Source organism: Hippopotamus amphibius, chromosome 3 (genome assembly GCF_030028045.1).
Source record: "Hippopotamus amphibius kiboko isolate mHipAmp2 chromosome 3, mHipAmp2.hap2, whole genome shotgun sequence".
NCBI classification, from domain to species: domain Eukaryota; kingdom Metazoa; phylum Chordata; class Mammalia; order Artiodactyla; family Hippopotamidae; genus Hippopotamus; species Hippopotamus amphibius.
This window is the reverse complement of record NC_080188.1, coordinates 45,753,253-45,772,829: the sequence shown is the minus strand read 5'-3', so window position 1 is coordinate 45,772,829 and position 19,577 is coordinate 45,753,253. Positions and strand designations below refer to the sequence as shown.

General features: G+C 39.7%; 3 protein-coding genes across 3 annotated transcripts; all 3 read right to left on the bottom strand.

Moving 5' to 3' along the window:
- Positions 1-763: 763 nt before the first annotated feature.
- On the bottom strand, positions 764-1,626 carry LOC130848443 (platelet factor 4-like). Its single transcript, XM_057726925.1, has 3 exons — positions 1,527-1,626; positions 1,077-1,242; positions 764-933 (listed from the first exon to the last, which is right to left on the bottom strand). The coding sequence occupies exons 1-3, from the start codon at positions 1,624-1,626 to the stop codon at positions 846-848; spliced, it is 354 nt and encodes a 117-aa protein (XP_057582908.1). The 3' UTR covers positions 764-845.
- A 4,305-nt stretch (positions 1,627-5,931) lies between these two features.
- LOC130849620 (platelet basic protein-like) lies at positions 5,932-6,761 on the bottom strand. The gene is made up of 3 exons (XM_057728620.1): positions 6,609-6,761; positions 6,161-6,296; positions 5,932-6,034 (listed from the first exon to the last, which is right to left on the bottom strand). Exons 1-3 carry the CDS (start codon positions 6,727-6,729, stop codon positions 5,932-5,934), a joined length of 360 nt encoding a protein of 119 aa, XP_057584603.1. The 5' UTR covers positions 6,730-6,761.
- Positions 6,762-16,971: 10,210 nt separating this feature from the next.
- Positions 16,972-19,161, bottom strand: LOC130849605 (C-X-C motif chemokine 6-like). Its single transcript, XM_057728601.1, is given in 5 exon segments — positions 16,972-18,117; positions 18,485-18,568; positions 18,682-18,814; positions 18,959-19,082; positions 19,084-19,161. Coding segments are annotated over 5 exon segments (435 nt in total). The 3' UTR covers positions 16,972-18,101.
- Between the last annotated feature and the right edge of the window lie 416 nt (positions 19,162-19,577).

Genomic DNA, 19,577 nt, shown 5'->3' with positions numbered 1-19,577 from the left:
CCAATGCTAAGAGATTCATGGAACAGTGGTAAATTGCAAATAAGTTTTTGCTGAACCTGAGAATACTGAGGAAAAAGCCTATTAAAGACATTTTCATGCTTAGAGCAAAATTCATGGTATATAAATGGAATGTAATATGAACCAATTCTGTAAGTTTGCCAAATGTGGGATTTATTATAAGCAGTAACATGAGTACAGGAATTGCTCTTAACATTTCATTTTTGTTAAATGTCAGCACTTTCAAAGGACCAATAAAGAGTACAATATTTTAATGTGATGCTCGGGAAAGTGTCAATATATTTCCATTAAGTAGTAGAGAATTCTAGTTTCATTTTTATTAATTTTCTATACTTGGGTACAGTATAAACCTTAAGGTGATAAAAGCAGAGTCTGCTTTATTTATTTATTTATATATATAAAAAACCAGCCCAGAAAGCTTAAATGCAATTAATATTTATTGGCAAAGCTAATTGTGATATTAATATGTAAATAAGTAGTTATTAAGTAATATAATCATGGAAATATGCAAATGTATATCAGCCAACATACAACATCAAGTAAAACCAGTCTTTATTTACCAAACTTTTCAAAATATACTTTTGCTTTAAATTCTGGAGACTTTTCTTTATATGAAATTGTGATATGTCAGCATTATTTCTTTGCTCTATTAAGGGATATTTACTATACCATAACTTGGTTTATTTTATTTCTGTAGGATTTCAAGGATAATAAAAACATCAGATGATTTTCCCACAGTTAGATTGAAAAATAAAAAAAAGAAGAAACTTTGTATAGCAAAAGTACAGATTTAGGCAGCTGTCTCTTAAAAAGTACAGATTTAAGAGCTAACTCTGTAAAAGTTTTCTGATTATTTTGTTATACAGAGGATTCTGCGGGTCCAGGCAAAGTTTCCTCCCGTTCTTCTGCGTAGCTCTGCCAGGGAAAGAGGAGGCGTGCCTTTCAGTCCTTGGATTTGAGTTTGGGGTTAGGCGGGCGGGGAGGCGGGTGTAGAGGGGCGGTAGGAAAGGGGAGAGGTGGAGAGGGTGGGCACGAAAGAAGCAAGTACAAAGACTCACATCAGTTGGGGGCTGGGGCAGTGGAGTCCGGCCCCGATCACCTCCAGGCTGGAAATGAGCTTGGGACGGACTGCAGAGGTGGTCTTCATACACACGCAGCGCAGGTCTCCATCTCCAGCTTCAGGGTCTACTGAGGGTGGGGCAGGGATGATGGGGAGGGACGACTCTGTGAAGAGCCAAAGGTACCTTAGGGATCTTCTCACCGCGTCTGACCTTCATTTCCTCATCCACAAACCAGACCTCCCACAGAAAAGGGTACCGGGGACTAGGTGGTTAAAGCCCACCGGGCAGCACTTGACAAGCGCTCGGTAAACCACAGCTGAGATCCTGGACGGCTACAGACTCCGCCCCAGCCCCGGGGGGCTCCCGGACTCTCTGCCACCGGTCGCCCCCGACCTCTCCACCTGTCGCCCCCGACCTCTCCCCGGCCCTGCTTCATTCAGCGCTCACCCTGGGCCAGGGCGATGGCCGGCAGGAGCAGCAGCCCCAGGAGCAGCGGCCCGACGCTGGGCCGCGGGCGGGAGGCGCGGGTGCTGGTCGTCAGGCTCATGTCGCAGAGATGCAAGCAGGAGCCTAGAGCGTGGGGGCAGCCCGAGCTGGCGCTCTGCAGACCGGTGGTTCCCGAGACCCTCCAGGCCCATTTTATCCCCGCGGTGGGTCAAGTTCATCGGAAACCTGAGGTTGAGGGTGGGGAACTGCGGTGAGGAAGCTGAGACACTTCTACTGAGTTGGGCTCTGGACAGCCAAGATTAGAAGGGGCGGGGGGCGGGAGGGGGGTGCGGGTGGAGACGGGGATCAGTAGTCTTGCTGGGAACTGGCCGCAGGATCCAACCCCCACCCTGAATTCACATACGTGCACATTTGTGCAGTTAGAAACGGTACTTGAGCCTTATAAAAATGTATGTTTGCTTTGTTATGTGCAATTAGTAGAATTCTCTGTAGTCACCGTGTTGCAATTTGCGCAGCATAAGACTTTGTTTCCTTCTCAACTCCCAACTGCCTCATCAAGAACTGCTCTTTCACCTCTGCCTTTCTTGTTGATTACCATTGAGTAGAATTTGGCAGCTGCAGGGCCTTCAAGATGTGCAGTTTGTTATTGTTTTCAGCTACTGAAAAGTTGAATTTGGTCTCTAGGTGATGACTTGGTCCCAAATTTCACATAAATGTGGAAAGCTTCCTCAGTCTCTTGAATGGGATCCACCTGGCTCTACCAACCATCATCCAATATACTCTAGGAAGCAACCTCTATTATCCTCATTTATTCCCTCATTTGGAGAAAAATTATAACAGTAATATTTGGATGCATTCTTTCCGTTGAAAACTTGCTCCCTGGATGTTTCTCCATTCTGCTCAGTTAAGAAGAGAGGGCAGGAGAGTTTTAAGGCCACATCTCCCAGTGCCTGCTGTCACCTGGGCCAGTACTAGTGACAGGGTGAGATGGGCTGCACCGTTGGCAGGAGCAGTGATGCTCTCAGGAGGACACGGAGCATCTGGGAGTTGAGTGTGGAAAAGATGCAACAGAATCCTGCACAGGAAAGGTCCAGAGATCAATATAGACCATCTTCCCTTCCCTGAAAAAAAATGACTTTGGCTCTTGATCACGACAAAGCACACCCTCATCTCAAAACCCAAGGCTCTCTGTCACACTGATGAACAGTGGTGAAGGGCCTCAGGAGCTCATTGCATGAAACTAGCTGACCTCTTAATGCTCAGCAGGACCAGGCTTCTGCAGGGATATGGAATTTAATTCCTGGGCCTGAAATGTGCTTTCTCTTACTCTCCTGCCACCTGTCCTTTCAGCTGGCTAAGTTCTATCCATATTTCTGGTGTCAGCTTAAACATCACCTCCTCAGAGGGGCCTTCCCTGACAACTAAACCTGTTGTTGCCGTGTAACACCCACTACTTTACCTATTTCTCATAACTCATACAAACATATGATATACACACACATACGTATATATTTAAATGTGTTTAAAATGGTTTCTCTTCCTAAATGGAAAGCTCCATGAGGTGAGAGATAGTACTGTCTATCACTATTCTAGCTTCCAGGAAGGAACTCAATATAAAGTACTACATTAGTGAAGATGATAGATGTTGGAAATGACAATGTCGAGGCTTTGCCATGCTCACGCCTGCTTCTTTGCGCAGCTGGAGCATACCTCTGCATGAGCTTGTGGTTGTGATTATTTGTCAGCCTGTCTGCCTTGCCCACCAGACAGTAATTTCTTCAAGGGCAAGTCTCTTGTAGGTCTTTGAATATCCAGCACCTGCACAATGGCTGGTACAGCATGTGTTGTAGGTCATACATGTTTACGCAACTGAAACTTGAGATCCCATTGTTGGGTTAGCGCAGAGGGAATGTGTAGGAGGGGTGGTTTGGCATATGGGTGGGCAACGTACTGGATTCGTACAACCTTCCCCCCAGATTTCAATATTTGCTGGGTTAAGGAACCCAGGGAGTAGTGACAATTAATTCATTCTTCCTCTGCATCGAAATAGAATAATTCAGGATATGCACACAGAAGTAACAGACATGTGCATTATACAGAAGGTATTAGCATAGTATAAAAACTGTGTCATGTCTCAGGAGGTGGCCCTGTTGGATTTCAGTAGGAAACCATTAGAGAAATGAATGAGACGCTGAGCTATTTTAAATTATTGGAGAAAAACTGATGCCCAGGACTGCAGTCACCATTTACTGCTTTACTTATTACATGTTTATTCATGTATGTTATTTGTTAACTATTACTTAATAAAATTATTTATTTTGTAGTCAAAACATTTAAGGCACTAAACCTATAATGGTGAGGAGATAATAAAAGGAAATCTAATAATGCAGAGATTGTGAACTATATGCTTAATACACGAGTGCTCCCCAACGTCCATGTGCAGGTTTGGGTAGATGCACTGTTATCTTCTCCTATAACCATCATAGTATGTGCTGTATGCTATTTATGTATCAAGTCCTATTTTCCCTGTCAATAACATTATGTGATATATAATGTAATCTCTTCATTAGAGAAAGAAAAGTCAAGCAAAGTGATATGGTGTGATGGTGAAGAGCACAGTTTCAAATCACCATTCAGTCACCTATTCAGTTATCTGATTCTGAGGCAAATTTCCTAATCTCTTTGAACTTTGGTTTTCTTCTCTGTAACACTGGGGATCTAATAATAATAAATAGTAACTAATATTGAAATAGGGGTTATCATGTGACATTCATTATTTTCAGCACTTTGAATTTATTAACTGTTAATTTTTACATCAGCTCTATGAGATAAGCAATATTGTTATGCCATTTTAGAGATGAAGAAACTTAGGCACAGAGAGGTTATGCAACCTGCCCAAATTTACACAGCCAGCAAGTGGTGGTCTAAGTTACCCTCTCTTTAGAGGATGTGCTCTTAACCAGATCATAGCTATCTTGTAAGAATTATTTAATTCTTAGAGAACAATTATTTTGTCTGGAATATTAATCTTATTATTAATATAACTCAATATTACTAGTTATTAATAAAGTTTAGCTATTGCTATAGTACATTAAAAATAGCATATATCATCAGCTAGTGACTTTTGTTGGCCATATTGTTAAATACCAAAGTTTAAAAAAAATAAAAAGATTATTAAGGCTTCTTCCTCTCATAATCTGTTAAAAGTAATAATATATAACAACAAAGCAATAATAAATTTGATTTTATGTTAATATTTCTGTAGGAATAGTATGGGTGTAAATTTAAGGAATTAGACATGAAAGAAAGTTCTGTTGATTGTAAAATAATAATTAGTAGTCTGGTAAATCTTAAGTTCTCTATTGTATTTATTTGCAAGGCTGATTCTCACACTGAAATTGTAACCGTGTGGATACTAAGTAAATGCAAATATGTACAAACGTGTCAGGGTAAAACATTCAACACCAAGTAGAATCTGTGTTATTATTATTATTATTGAAAATACTATCATATATTATTGAAAATATATATGATATAATATACCATCATATATTTTTTGCTTTACTGGTATTAAATACATCCACTTTTTTCTTCATTTTTTAGGCTCTTTATTGGAATATAATTGCTTTACACTCTTGTACCAGTTTTTGAGGTACACCATAAATACGTCCACTTTAAAGTAAATAACCACTGCTTACAAGACTCACATTCTACAGCTTTGTTATTTTTAGGATTTGAAGCCTAAAATAGACATTAGAAAAATCTCTCAGAGAATGTTTTGAAACAAGACATCCTAGGACTAAGACAATGAAAATTTCTATTAAGTCCCTAGGTATATTCATAAACATTTATTGAGCAAGTGCTCCATGCTGGGCCCTGTGTGGTTCCTAATCTTATTACTGACCAGTATAGAATCATCATGGGCCTGTCTAGTCTAACAGTACAGTGGAACAAGATAAGTTAACACAAATGTATTTGGAAAGAAATTTTTACAGAAAGAAATGCAAAACACAGGACCACATTTAGCCAAGAGTTAGGGAGTAAACCATATATTTTGAAACTAGCCTTGCGTACTTCTTTTATTAATTTTTAAATTTTTATACAATTTTTAAAGGTTATTTTTCATTTACAGTTATTACAAAATATTGGCTCTACTCCCCCTGTTGTACAATACATCCCTGAGCCTATCTTACACCCTAGCCATGCTTACTTTCATCTTCTCTCTGTCATCTATTAATCAGCCATCTCAGAACAAAATGTGACTTGCCAAGACAGAACGGAAAACATATCCAAAGTTTAATACAGCATGACTAGGTATCCTGGATAAATAAGAATTCTAGAAAGCCAAGACTTCAAACTTCTATCCTTTTTGGGAGATAAAATGGTTTGACAGAAGGTGAAAAGATTAAGCAGCTGACCCACCATCTTCCAATATTTTCTGGACTATTTTCTTGATTATGGGAGCTTCTGGGTCCAAGCAGATTTTCTTCCCATTCTTCAGCGTGGCTCTGCAAGAAAGAATAGTATTCTCTGTGAGCATCCTGGCACACTATCAGAAGGGATCCAACAGTGTCGGTAGGGACAGAGGTGAAGGGTTTCCCTAACAGGGCAATACTGAAGAAGCAGAAACTTACATTACTTCGACTGTGGCGCAGTGAGGTCCTGCCCTGATCACCTCCAAACTTTGGATGTTACTGGGATGAATGCCAGAGATGGTCTTCACACACGAGCAGCGAAGTTCAACATACAGCATTCTATCCATACTTTTAACTAGGGTAGAAGGTGTGATTCTATTAGTGGTCGTGATCATCTCAGGGATCTTATCTATTGATGGGTACCTCTCTCACAAGGCCATTGTCGATATGATTGGTAAACCTTTAGGAAAGCTCCCTAGCAGAATTCCTGGCACATGTTAAGTGCCCACGAAATATAGCTCCTCCATTTAGAGATACTCACATAATGCCCTTCTCCAGCCCCAGGAACATTGGGACAGTCCTCCCTCCAGACACAACTGCAGCAGAAGCAGCCTCAGGTACAGGGAAACAGAGACTCCAGCTTCAGCTTTCCCTAAGTTTCTCTTACGTTTTCCGACGGTGGAGGGAACCAGCGTGGTCAGGAGCAGTGACATGGGCAGCAACACCTGTAGGACAGGAAGTGGGCTGGCCCTGGTGCAGGAGGAGGTGGCGCTGGGTCTGAGGCTCATGGTGGAGGAGACTGAGTCAGAGGTGTTCCTAGAGCCAGGAGGGTGAACTGCTGCTGGGAGTCTGCAGCTGAGTGGCTTTTCACGGTCTCCTGATGTCTTTTATACACACTCCCTTAAGGCCAATAAGGAGAAAAAGGATAGGGATGGGGGAAGTGAGGGAGTGTGGTAATATATGTGTAAGAGTGGTCAAGTTGTGCCCAACCCAGATAAATGCCAGGCAAGTCAAATTCCTGCTAAATTTCATTTTAAGCACCCCTGCACACTCTCACTCCCCCTTTCTCAATACCCATCTCCCTTACACATAGTTAACACTCCACTTAGGCAAGAACTAGACTGAAATATTACATATATTTTCTTTGTATAATTAAGTAATATGCCCTGCCTTTCCTATAATGCAATTTAGAGAGCTTATATACACTTTATGTGTATCTGAAAGCATAAGTATGTGGCCCTCGGAAAAGAGAGTTATCTTCCCTCTCCAGTTGCCAAGGAAAGCAGATGTTCCTATCTTGGTTGTGGATGAATGTTGGGATTCCTTTGGAGTATGTGGATAAAACAGGAGCCAATTACTTTGCATACTAGTTTATGGGCTTCTTTCTGTCTTCCGAATGTATTATCTTTTGTAATTTTATCCAGAAGCTAGAAGCAGACTCACCTTCCTTTTTTGTTGTTGTTGCTTTTTTTTGTTCGCTTGTTTTGTTTTCTTTCTATTAATAAATTTATTTATTTATTTATTGGCTGCATTGCGTCCTTGTTGCTGCACGCAGGCGTTTCCTAGTTGTGGCAAACAGGGGCTAATCTTCGTTGTGGTGTGTGGGCTTCTCACTGCCGTGGCTTCTCTTGTGCAGCATGGGGTCTAGGTGCACAGGCTTCAGTGGTTGTGGCTCAAGGGTTCAATAGTTGCATCTCACGGGCTCTAGAGCCCAGGCTCAGTAGTTGTGGTACACAGGCTTAGTTGCTCCGTGGCATGTGGGATCTTCCCCGACCAGGGATCAAACCTGTGTCCCCTGCATTGGCAAGCGGATTCTTAACCACTGGGCCACCAGGGAAGTCCAAACTCATCTTCCTTTGTGTTACAAAGTAAACTAGTTTTTTCTATCATCACAGTATACCCTAGAAAACAAGACCCAGCAGCTTTATTTTTCCTTTTATTGTTAACCTAGCAGAGAAATGTATCATACAATTCACTGTAAAAGATTCTCAACCTGCAGATGTATGTGGGATAAAGCGTGCAAGTTCCTCCTCATCATTACTCTACACTCCCTGTCGCCGACGGTAACCATAGGTAACAGTTGGACATTAGTCTTCTATTCTGTCTACATTTATATAAACACACATCCATATACATAGAGCCACACACATAATATTGGTTAACTTTTTGGCCAACCCAATACACAGAGATACGCATATATAGAGAGGTAGACATAGATGTTCTTTATATAAATGGGATTACTATATAGCTTTTGTCCTTTAAAAATGTCTTCAAAATCCTTTCCCGCTACCTCAATGTCATTTTCCCCCATTCTTTTCAATGTCTGCATAACATTCTATAGCATGGGCAATTGTTGTCCAACCTCTGTCCCATTGGTGACCTTGAGGGTGTTTCCATTTTTGCACTTTTATGTGAATTGCAGTGACATCTTTATTCTTCAAGTCTCAGACTCTAATTAAGGGTCTTGATCTCATACCCCACACGATATAGACAAAGTCCCAGAGCCGCACAGAGGTGGACCTGCACATCACATACTGGCTTGTATATGCTACTGTCTGCATCTCTGTCCCATCTGTGAGACTTGCTTCCTCGACAGGACTGTACACATTTTTTGTTAAGGTTTTTAAAATAACATTTATTTCTTAAAAGTTTTCTTAAAAGTTAACATGTGCATAAGGAAACTGAAAAACACAAGAAGCAAAAAACAAAGTCAGCCATAATCACAGTTTACCGTTTGATGTGTCCTTCTAGGTGTCCTTTGTGTATCTATACAACTAAGCATCCATTTTTATGTAATTCAGATGAACAGTTATGTCTCATGCTTTTTCAGACATTATGAACATTTACCATTTCAAAGTCCCACAGCTATATTATGAGTATTTTGATAACCAGGAGTACACGACACCAGCTCAATCTGGAAGGAAAAAAAATGTAATCCTGCCTTTCTTGGCGACAAAAATTTCACAAAAGACAAAAACGGCAACAGGCCTCTAGACAGATGTTGGCAGAGTTCTGATTAAAATACTACATTCCCTTAATGCTCAATTAAAAATGAGACATAATGCAACAGAGTACACAAAGTATAATGCTTCCAAGAGGATTCATTATTTGATCTAAACTATTAAAGTATTAGCAAGGAGGTATGTTTCCATTGAACTACCTAATAATGTATTCCTATAGCGCAGCCAAAAGAGGCACACGTACCAGTGGTTATCATCAAAATACAAATATGAACACACCCACACACATCCTTCCCTTTATACTTCCTTCTGCCCCTCTGCTGCCAAGCCAATGAACAAGTCCTGATGTACATTTTTCAGAGATGTTTTAACAATTCCACATCCAAGATGCTGCTTTTTTTTATCAATTATAATAAAGATATTTACAAATTGATAAAGCTCTACTTTTTATCATACATTGCCACCTCGGGACATCTGAAAGGCTCAGATGTTGCAAAGTAAAAACTTAACCTTGTCCACAATAAACATAGGTACTTTACAAAAATGCACATATAGACCTATGGTTATAACCTAAAACTGTCTTCTAGATATGGAAATATTAGTCAAGAGCCCTTCCCTTCACCCTTCCTCTCACCCTCCCCCAGCATTTCAACAACTAAGTACAGAACTACATCTAGCTCCAGGAGGTGAATTAACATAGACACTCCCAGAAGACAGATCCCTTCCTAAAAACCAACAAAAGGGCATTTATAAAGAGATTATTCTACTACCTTTACTTTCAATATACTTTGGGCATTAGGACTTGCTAATTCTTTAATGCACAGCAATATTAAGTAAAGTGCATAAGTAGAACAGTAGTTAGACAATCTGAACATCTAGACTCATAGGCACAGAATCCTCCTCTGTACACTTTACTTGTTTTTCAATCTTTATTGGAGTATAATAGCTTTACTGTACACTTTGGAATGCAGAGGCATGTCCAAGTTTTCTTTGAATGTCTCATATCCTATAATATGTAAGATAACACAATATACAGTAGGTCTTAGCTAAACAGTTCTAGTGAATAAATCAACAAATATATATCACTAAAGGAAAATTTTGTTTTCATTTCCAATCAGTCACAATTCTCAAACTAGACTTCACATGGCCCAAAGTACCTGTGGTATAAAAAGGCTAGGCAAAAAGGATGAGGCCCCAGACACAGGTTGTCTTCCTCTTACAACTATGTACAAATCTTACACAATATTCGAACTTCCCATTTTCTTTTTTGCTTATTTATACCTTTAAAATTTTAGAAGAAACTCTTAAAACATTAAATGTATAAGGTTACTTTTTATGAAAAGAATGACTACAGTAATTTTCCCCAACTTTTTAAAAAACTTTAAGCCAATTTTTCCTGTTGTTTAGCAGTTACTGACTATGCCTACGTAAGTTTTTAGTTCCTGTTTTACAATGTATTCCTTATTTTTCTCCACCTCATTTGTTTTTGTCTTATAACTTACAGTCTAGCAGTAGAACATATTAAATTAACATGATTTTCCACCTCTCCCAACCCCCAAAGTCATAGTCTAGCAGGTAAGCGTAAGGAAAATCTTTAGCTGAAAATTAGTATCCCTCTATGACTTGACCATGTGAAGTGAATTATAGAGACAATTTCAACAGGAAACAGAATCAGGAGAGCAAACTTCCTTCTGGTTCTTCCTGGGTGAAGACTCTATAGCCTTTTCCCATTATTGTGATTAAAATATTGCTAGTTCACAAATCAGATGTGTTTGTATTCAAACATATGCTCAAAACCATTTCCACAGAAAGATATAAAGGTTTTTGGCATTACTCGTAATACCTTTCTTTTTCTGTCCAACACACCTCTCCCCTCTGCAACACACGCTGTGTACTACATTTATTAGTTTCACTGTACACTCCCCCCACCCCCCCCACATACAAACACTATCCACATTTCCTTCCTGGTTCCCTTCGTAAAATTAGTCAAAAGGTCATCATCCTTTTGGGGAAACTATATGGAAAGTCTTCTGAGCTAATGATGCTACTTGAGTTAGTGGATACCAGGAAAGAGGTAGGCATGTAGCACAGGATCCTCAGCTCATTGTCTTAATCAACAAGTGTATTTTGTCACAAGAGACACATCGTCAGCAAGGTTTGTAAGGAAGTATTAACACAGTTCTTGAGTCACTAAAATTTCACAAGCCTATTAGTCAGCATTTGTGGTGAATAACTTTTTGCTAGTTTTCATTTATTCAATAAATATTGATAAGTATCTACTATGTGCCAGGCATTACAAAGCCTCTTCATTGTGTGACTTAGTTATTTAACTATTTCTTTTTTAAAAGTGAGACCTCAAATATTTGTGCAAAGCAATGGGATATAAATACTAATTTATTATTACGACTACTACAATTGCTAACTGCTATTACTGTCATGTGCATAATTTTCTTTGATTTCCATGAAGAGAAACTTAATACTGACACTAATAAACTGTACAGAAATGGGTAAAAAATATTTTAGAATCAGTTATTCAAGCAAAAGAAGTTAGCTCATACAAAGTTATAACTTAAAAGATTGCTAGAAAATTAGTGTCAGAGGTTCTTGGGTTTAAAAATAACTTGATAGCTTTTTATGAATCTTACTTTGTCACCCTGGTTTTCTGGTTTTTTGTTTTTTGTGGGGTTTTTTTTGTGGTAAGTTACGTTATCTCTTTTTCCTTTAAGTCACTGTATAAATAGCAATGCCATTCCGGAAACTGGAAAGTTTTCTAAGACTCAAAACATAACTTATCTGTTAGGTATTTCAAAAGGAAATATCTAGAGACACTGGAGGAACATTAGCTTTTAAAATTAAGACATATATTAATTCTGCCTTATGTAGGATGTTTTGAACTGACATCTCTCAACTATGAAGGGACTAAGCTGTTGCCTACAAATTAGTAATAAAACAATTGGTACAGAAGATCCTAGAGATGATAAAATGGAGGGTCAGTTTGTTAAAGCACTTTAATCAATAAATTGAAATACTAGCCAACAAAAGATTTCCTGTAAGTGCTGAAATCTAATATGTTTTCTGTATAACTCTGAGTGGACAAGAATGAGCCACACCTCAAATACTCTGGCATTAATTTAATTGAGGCTGTATCCTACTCAGGGATGAGGTATGATGTGGGAGTGGAGGGAGAGTGGGGCGGGTGAAGGAGTTGAGGCGGAATATCTTGGGTGTTATTTTACAGGAACAATGCAAAGTTTTGCAGGCCTGTGGATTTTTATTTTAATTATGTTGACTGTTATCATTTGTTGATCATCAGAAGCACGATGACCCTTTTTCGATCCTCTTCTGCTGCATCACAAGCCAAACTCCAACTTAGTGACTGAAAACAACACTTTGTAATTCCTGATAACTCCGTGTGCTAATAAGAGGTTCTTTTGCTTTCATCTTGCCTGAGCTCACTCCAGAGAGTGTGGTCAGAGAGCAACCGGAATGGCTGAAGAGTCCAGCATGGCCTCATTCACATGGGAGGTGGTTCCTGCTGGCTGCTGGCTGAGATTTCTGCTGGGGCACCTTCATCCTCCTGCTCCTCCTCCTCTTTTAATTAAGTATATTATATTTCTCATATCTATATTATATTCATTATATAAAAATGAAAGATGAGAAATTAAAAATGAAATGAGAAAATCATTGTATTTCTCAGGAATAAATAAAGAAGGAGGAAGGAAGAGCGTGGGGGTGGGGGGGGAAGAGGAGAGTAGGAAAGGGAACAGAAGGAGAGAAGACAATAAAAGACAAGAGCCTTCCACTCTCCTCCCCCCTCCCATGCCCTTTCCTTTCCCTCCTCTCCTTTTCTCCTCCTCCTGCTTCTCCCTCTCCTCCTTTCCTTGCCCCTCACCAGCCCCAGATACCATGATGCACCTCCAGGACACCCTTTCAGGGCCCTCTGGATGGTGCACCATGGCTTTCTTCCATTGCTGGGAATGACAACCGCAGACAGCGCAGAAAAAAAATGTCCTCTCTGGGCATAGCTCACCACCTGAGGGTGCTGTCTCACCCAAAGCTATGCCCAGTGCCCAGGGACACCCCACATCTAATGGCTGGCCAATGGTCGGATTCAGAGGTCTGCCTCCCTGCCCCAATTCAGAATAACTGCAAGGCCATCCCAGCTCCAGAGCTTCTCATAGGGCCACCTGAATCTTCTGTTACAACAGCAGCTCTCCCTCTGCTTACTGCTGCTTCCTTACTTTCTGACAGATGTTAATTTTTGGAGCAGTCCTCAATAAATTTCCTGCACGCAAGTCTCTTCTCAGAGTTTGATTCTAGGCAGTGCCATCTAAGGCACTATTTCTCTCTCTCTCTTTAGAAATATCTAGTTCCTTTCCATTCAGCTTTCAAGAGAAGCTTTGCCAGAGAAAACTCTGAGTAAATTTGCTGCCAAAAGACCTTAATTTAGGTTGGAAACTTCTCCTCTTTGTAATCTCCATATCATAAGGATCCTGCACAAGATCCCATACGAAACAAGATTATTAATAAATGTCAATACCGATATTTAATGGATGAATGTTTATAAGATGGGAAATACATCATACATTTTTATAATGTTGCCACATAACTGACAGAAAATAGAGCTTATCCTGAAAAAGACTTGTAGGAAAAAAAGATTTCTTAGAAGCGCTAAAAATTAACCATTCACACATAGGTAGAAAGAATTGTAATAAATGTGAAAAAAATAAGGTGCTTAAATGACTGAACCCTCAGTTTTTTCATTTAAAGAGGAGTTTGAATTAGGAGGCTTGAGAAAGGAACTAACATTTATCAAGAAACTATTTTGTTCCACGTTAGTCTTTATTGCCTGAGAGACAGATATTATTCTACTGATTTTACAGATGAGAAAACTGAGGGATGGAGAGGTTAAATAAATTGCCAAAGTCACATAGCTAAAAATACTCAAAACTAGACTTGAAATGCAATTGCTCTGACTTGCACTTCACCACAAACTACAAAGAAATATCACTGGCCTCTCTTGCTGGAAGTGAATCAAATCAACTATTTTTCTCTTTGTCCAACACAAGAGGTGGGTCAGACATAATCATCATACATTTATGTGGTAGTGGAAACGCAATCAAGAACACAGATTTTTCAGAGGGCAGGGAACATTCTTACAATTTCTCAATGTTTAAGAAACTGGACTCTAGACTTTGTAAAAACAAAATTTTAAGCCAAAACTCTATGTTTTTCTAGGTCATTATTTCACTCTACACACTCTACACACTCTACACATGAACAATGCTTCTCAGGAATATACTATTAATTTTTCTGGTTAAAAGCCACTGGGGACCGTCAGCCAAAATTAGAATCATGTGCAGTCTCCTTGTCTTCTGTGATTTAGTCAAGGAGGCAAATCAAAATCCCCATGTTCTGTCTGGTAAATTTCTCAATTTGTAACATCCAGGAAGGAGTTTTACAGTTATGAACAACATGAGAATTACCCACAGCAACTCTTTTCCTTATGCGAGAATTAAAACTATGATAGAAAAACAAAGCCACTAGTCATATTTTATCATAGATCTTGTCATATCTTCAGGAATTGAAGGATTATGTGAATGTGTCACACCCAGAGGCAAACAAGAAAGTCTGGTAGAATGAAGGGCACTGATGGCACATGAAATTTGTCTGGATTGGGGGAATAACATAGAGTAAATTTTAGTTGAGTGTTTGTTCAATTCCCAGTGATTTCATATGTGAGAGTGAATTTCAGAGGGATAACAGAGTGCATATAGTATTTAGGGATCTGTAGGAAGAAAATACAAGGTATATCCTTAGAAGACATACATTAGAATAATTTCCCCAGGATATGTTAATCTTTGAGTTGCTAGTGGCAGAATCAATAGTAAAAGCAGGATTGGTGAGTAGTAGCTGTCACTGAGGTTCTTGCACAGGTTATACTTTGGTAATATACTGTGATCTAGTTTATTTGTAGAACAACCAGTTATGGCATGGGCATGACAAATACAGTTTCAAGAATATTACAATGAGGTCTCATCCTATGATCTATAAACAAACTAAACTTATAAATCTTGCTTCTGGGAAAAACAAAGATCTTGAATTATGATAAAGAAGTAAACAGTGATGTTTATTTCTTCACATAACTTACATTTTATCCATCCAAAAGACATTTAATATGCTTTCATTCGTTATTATCCGGCACTTAATGAGTACTTTGGAGCTGGTACAGTAGATCAGGGATTGTTTAAAACACTGACATTTATAATTCAAACATTTATAGTAACTTGGTTTTTTTTGTTTGTTTGTTTGTTTTAGTGTGTCCTTAGGATTAGTATATAACTCATGGGTTCAAAGGGGAAAAAATGCTGTTTAAGAGAGCAATAAAATACCATAGAAGTTTAATAACTCTTTAAAAAATTTGAGGTATTTTGTGGTTTTTATATTGCTGAAAAAAATTGTCAGCAAACTCATCTCTTTGAATCTACTTTAGGTTTTTTCACATCCTTGTATCTCTCTGTTTCTCTCACACACATTTTTTATTATATAGATATATTAATATGTAATACTAGAACATTTATTAATCTAATTGATATTATATATATGAAGAGAGATGAAAAGATGTAGAATAACAGGTTAGATATAGATATATTGATAATATATTAGTATATACTAATAAATACAAATACATGTTAATATAAGCATATATAACATAGTAATTCAATTGAGGGACATGTGTATGTATACTAATTGGATTAGTCTCTTTCCTTTTGTTTTCTTGCTTTTCCTCAGAATGAGCTATTTGCATGAAACTGCTATTTTAATACCAGAGAGGCAGTGACACTTGTTTGGATCACTCATTGGTTTAAGCACCTACTATGTGCTAGGCACTATCCTAGGAAGTGAGGTGAGCATGAGACACAAACATGGCCCTGCCTTCACGGAGCTTACAGTGAAACTGGAACAGACACTAAATAAATGACCACATGTACACAGTCCCTGTAGACTCTATAGTCATGCTGGTGACAAAATGTTATGAAGGAAAAGAACAAAGTTCTATGACAGAATATAAAAGGGACTTTAATCTGGCTGAGGGAAGATTGGGGCTTCAGAGAGGCCCCAAATGACAGGTAAACAGGCCTTGAAGGAAGGATGGAAGTTAGGTGAAAGTGAGGGCTTGGTGTCGTAGGTTGAAGGGACTGCACATGCCAAAGCTCTTGTTGGATTACTTGTAGACAAGAAAGAGAAAAGAGGGTAAAGGAATTAAAATTTATTCGGCACCTGCCATGGGCCAGGTGATTGATTTTGGACACTATCTGACAACCTGAGTTTTAGGATAATTTGTTAATTCATTAAAGTCAATCTGTATCAGGTATTGGGGATGCAGAGATGAATGAAATATGGTGGATGCTCTGGGAGAACTCCTAGTAGAGTAGGGTAAAAACCATTATAAGAAAATAAAAGAATGCAATATTGGCTTCTCACATAAATTCAAATATTTAGAAGATACTATGGGAACAACAAAATGGAAACCACAAGTTCTTCTGGGAGTGCCAAGGAAAACTTCAGAAAGAGGTATTATTGAAACTGAGCTCTGAAGGATGAATAAGCTTCCTCCTATAGGCAGAAAATGGGAAGGCCCTTCCAGGTAGAGGTCCTACCAAATGCAAAGGCGTGGACCTGGAAAGGAACACGCCCAGTTAGGGAACTAAATTCTTGACTGCAAAGATGCTAGGGAAAAACGAAGTTGCAGTAGTAATCAGGAGTCATGAGACAACTTTGTCACGCTTTGCAACTTGCATTTCATGTCTAGGAAATAGGGAGTCAGTAAAGGACTTAAGGTAAGGAAGTCTTATCTATTTGTGTTTTCTAAAGAACCCAAAGGTTGTTGGTGCTGTGAAGGAGGAACTGGAAGGGGAGTGAGATTGGAAATAGGTTGAAATAATGCAAGGACATTGGGAAACGAGGTCCTCTCTGCTAGCCAGAGAGGAGCATGGTTAATTTTTACAATAATGTAGAATTAAAGAGGAATGACATTTTTGTAAGAGTACAATAAAGAAAGAACTTGAATAAATTTTATAAATCTTTATTTTTTCCCATAGAACAAAGGAAGTAACATAAACCATTGAGACACATTTAAAAAGTGCAATTTTAAGATAGTAAATGTGATGAATATTCTTTGTAAGACAACAGTCAAAAACTTAAAAAGATACAGTATAAGTGTCTGCAAATCTTAGCAGTGCAGTGCATTTTTTTTAAACTACATGATGAGTGTATAATCAAAAAGCTCGAATTTTTTTTCAGAACTTTCAAAGTATAGATCATTGTTAAGTTTGCCTTTACTCTTAAAAAACTAAAAGGATGTATTTTTATAAAAACTAGAAATAAGGAATTTACCTAGTTCCTAGCTTCTTCATCAATCTAAAATATATATTTAGTGGCTAGAAATACAATACTCCTAATAAAATAGTTAATAAATACCATAAAAATCAAAAGTTTAATGAGTAAGTCATGACATTATGCCATACGAAGAAGACATCAAATGTCTAAATTTATAGGAAAAGAATATATTAGTCCTCATAGAACTCATACATTTAGAAATTCTAAATAAGGAAATATATTCTACACAGATATGTGTCTACACGTATAATACATCCAGATTTCTAATGCAATATAACTTAAATAGTTAACCAGCCTCAAGAGTAAGACAATTTTCAACATATCCTCCAAGAAACAATGCTAAAGCAGTTCCTATTTCAGGAGAGAGTGAAGATAACAGTTTATCTCCATATACAGCATTCTAATGAAATATCATTCACAGATTAAATGCACAGCTTTTTCCACAGCACTAGGAGAACTGTGTTCTAGAAATACAATAGTCACCTTGGAAGATTAACAACCAGTGATTCTTGATCCACAATTTAGTCAATTGCCAAAGATTCCAATAACATAGCAGATAAAACAACAACAAATAAGGAGCAGGAAATATTATGCTAAACACATCATAAACTGAGCAGAAAGCTGCAAGGACAAATATAGTTTCCCTCCTCCCATCTCTCTCTCATAGTGGGGAATTCATACAAAAACCTAACTCATTGGGGAAAATCGGCCCTTGCTTCTTGTCTTCCTAGGTCCAGAGATCCCAAGAAAACTCTTCTGCTGAAGAACTGCACAGTTTTTCCAATGCGTGGTCCTTTCTCTTAATTTTTCTTTTCACTGTTGAGAAAAGAATTTTATCAATTTAACCAAATTTCCACACACCTGTCTACCCCAACTTGTTTTCAAAAGGTAGTTTAGGACCAATAAAAAGCAAAGGTGGACTCAAGGACTCTAGTAACAGCAACAACAACAAAAATACATCTCATTAATGAGTTCTGTGTAACCGCGTAGGAAATTACACGTGAGATTTGTGATAAGTTTCCCTAGGACATTATAGAACAACTTTCCCCTCTTCTCCTGAACCTCCTTTTTATTCTAAGCATGATCTGGAGTGGTTGCCAAATCCCACGCAGAGAATGAGGGCATTGAGAAGTCCACACTCCAAGAGAGATTAACAAACCAAACAGATCAAGGTGACAGGTACCTGTCCAACATTTTCTGGATGACTTTCTTGATCAAAGGAGCGTTTGGGTCCAGACAGACTTCCTTTCCGTTCTTCAGGGCGGCTCTGCAGAGAGAAAACGAGGATGCACCTATGAGCTGCGGCGGCTGAAGACCCAGGCTGGGGGGACCTCCCTTTTGCCAAGGTCACAGTGGACAGCGCCGCGCATTAGGACTTACACCACTTCCACCTTGGAGCACTGCGGTCCTGGGGCGATCACCTGCAGATTACTGATCATTTTGGGATGAATCCCCGGTGTGGTGGTTAAACACATGCAACGTAGCTCTCTCACTATGGCCGCGACAGGACCAGCTGGGGTAGAAAGAGAGACACCGTTATCGGGCAGGTTGCTGGGAGAGCTCTTCCCCAGCCAGCCTGCGCGGGACACTTCCCCACGCCCGGGACGCCGCGGCCGCGCCGCGCGCCCGGTGCGTCCCGCCAGCTGTGAGCTCTCACCGCTGGCGAGGGGCCCCGGCGGCGTCAGCAGCAGCAGCACGAGCAGCGCGCACAGTGAGCCCGAAGGGCCAGGGATGCCGGCGGCGCGGCTGGTTAGGAATCTCATAGTGGCGAAGAGAGCACGGCGAGAGGGGTACAGAAGGAGCGAGAAGGCGCGGGATTTGCAGCTCTAGAGCTCTGTGACTTCCTCGGATCCTCGGCATCGCTTTTATCTGCACTCACCCCTTCCCCCAGGCAGGAAACTCAATCTTGGAGATGCTTGGGAAATTCCCTGGACTGAGGCGGGCGGGGGGGGGGGGGAGGGGGGGGGAGGGGACAGGGGGGAGGGGGGTTGGGCAGTGAGGTTTGAGGAGGGTGGCTGGGAGGAGCTGCCTGAGCCCCTTCCGCAATGGACGTGTTAGCTCGCCCCGCGGTGTGTGCAGTTGTTGCACCCGCTGGAAGTCCTGCGGAGATTTCATCCCCGGGGCCAGCCTGGGCTAGCGAAAGCCAGCTTCTCCTGGGGGAGAAGAGGTGCACCTCGTCTCCATCTAAACAGGAAGACTGGGAACAAAGTAGCCCGGAGGTTTGACTTTAGAAAAATTTCTGAACGTCCTTTATTATTATTATTATTATTATTATT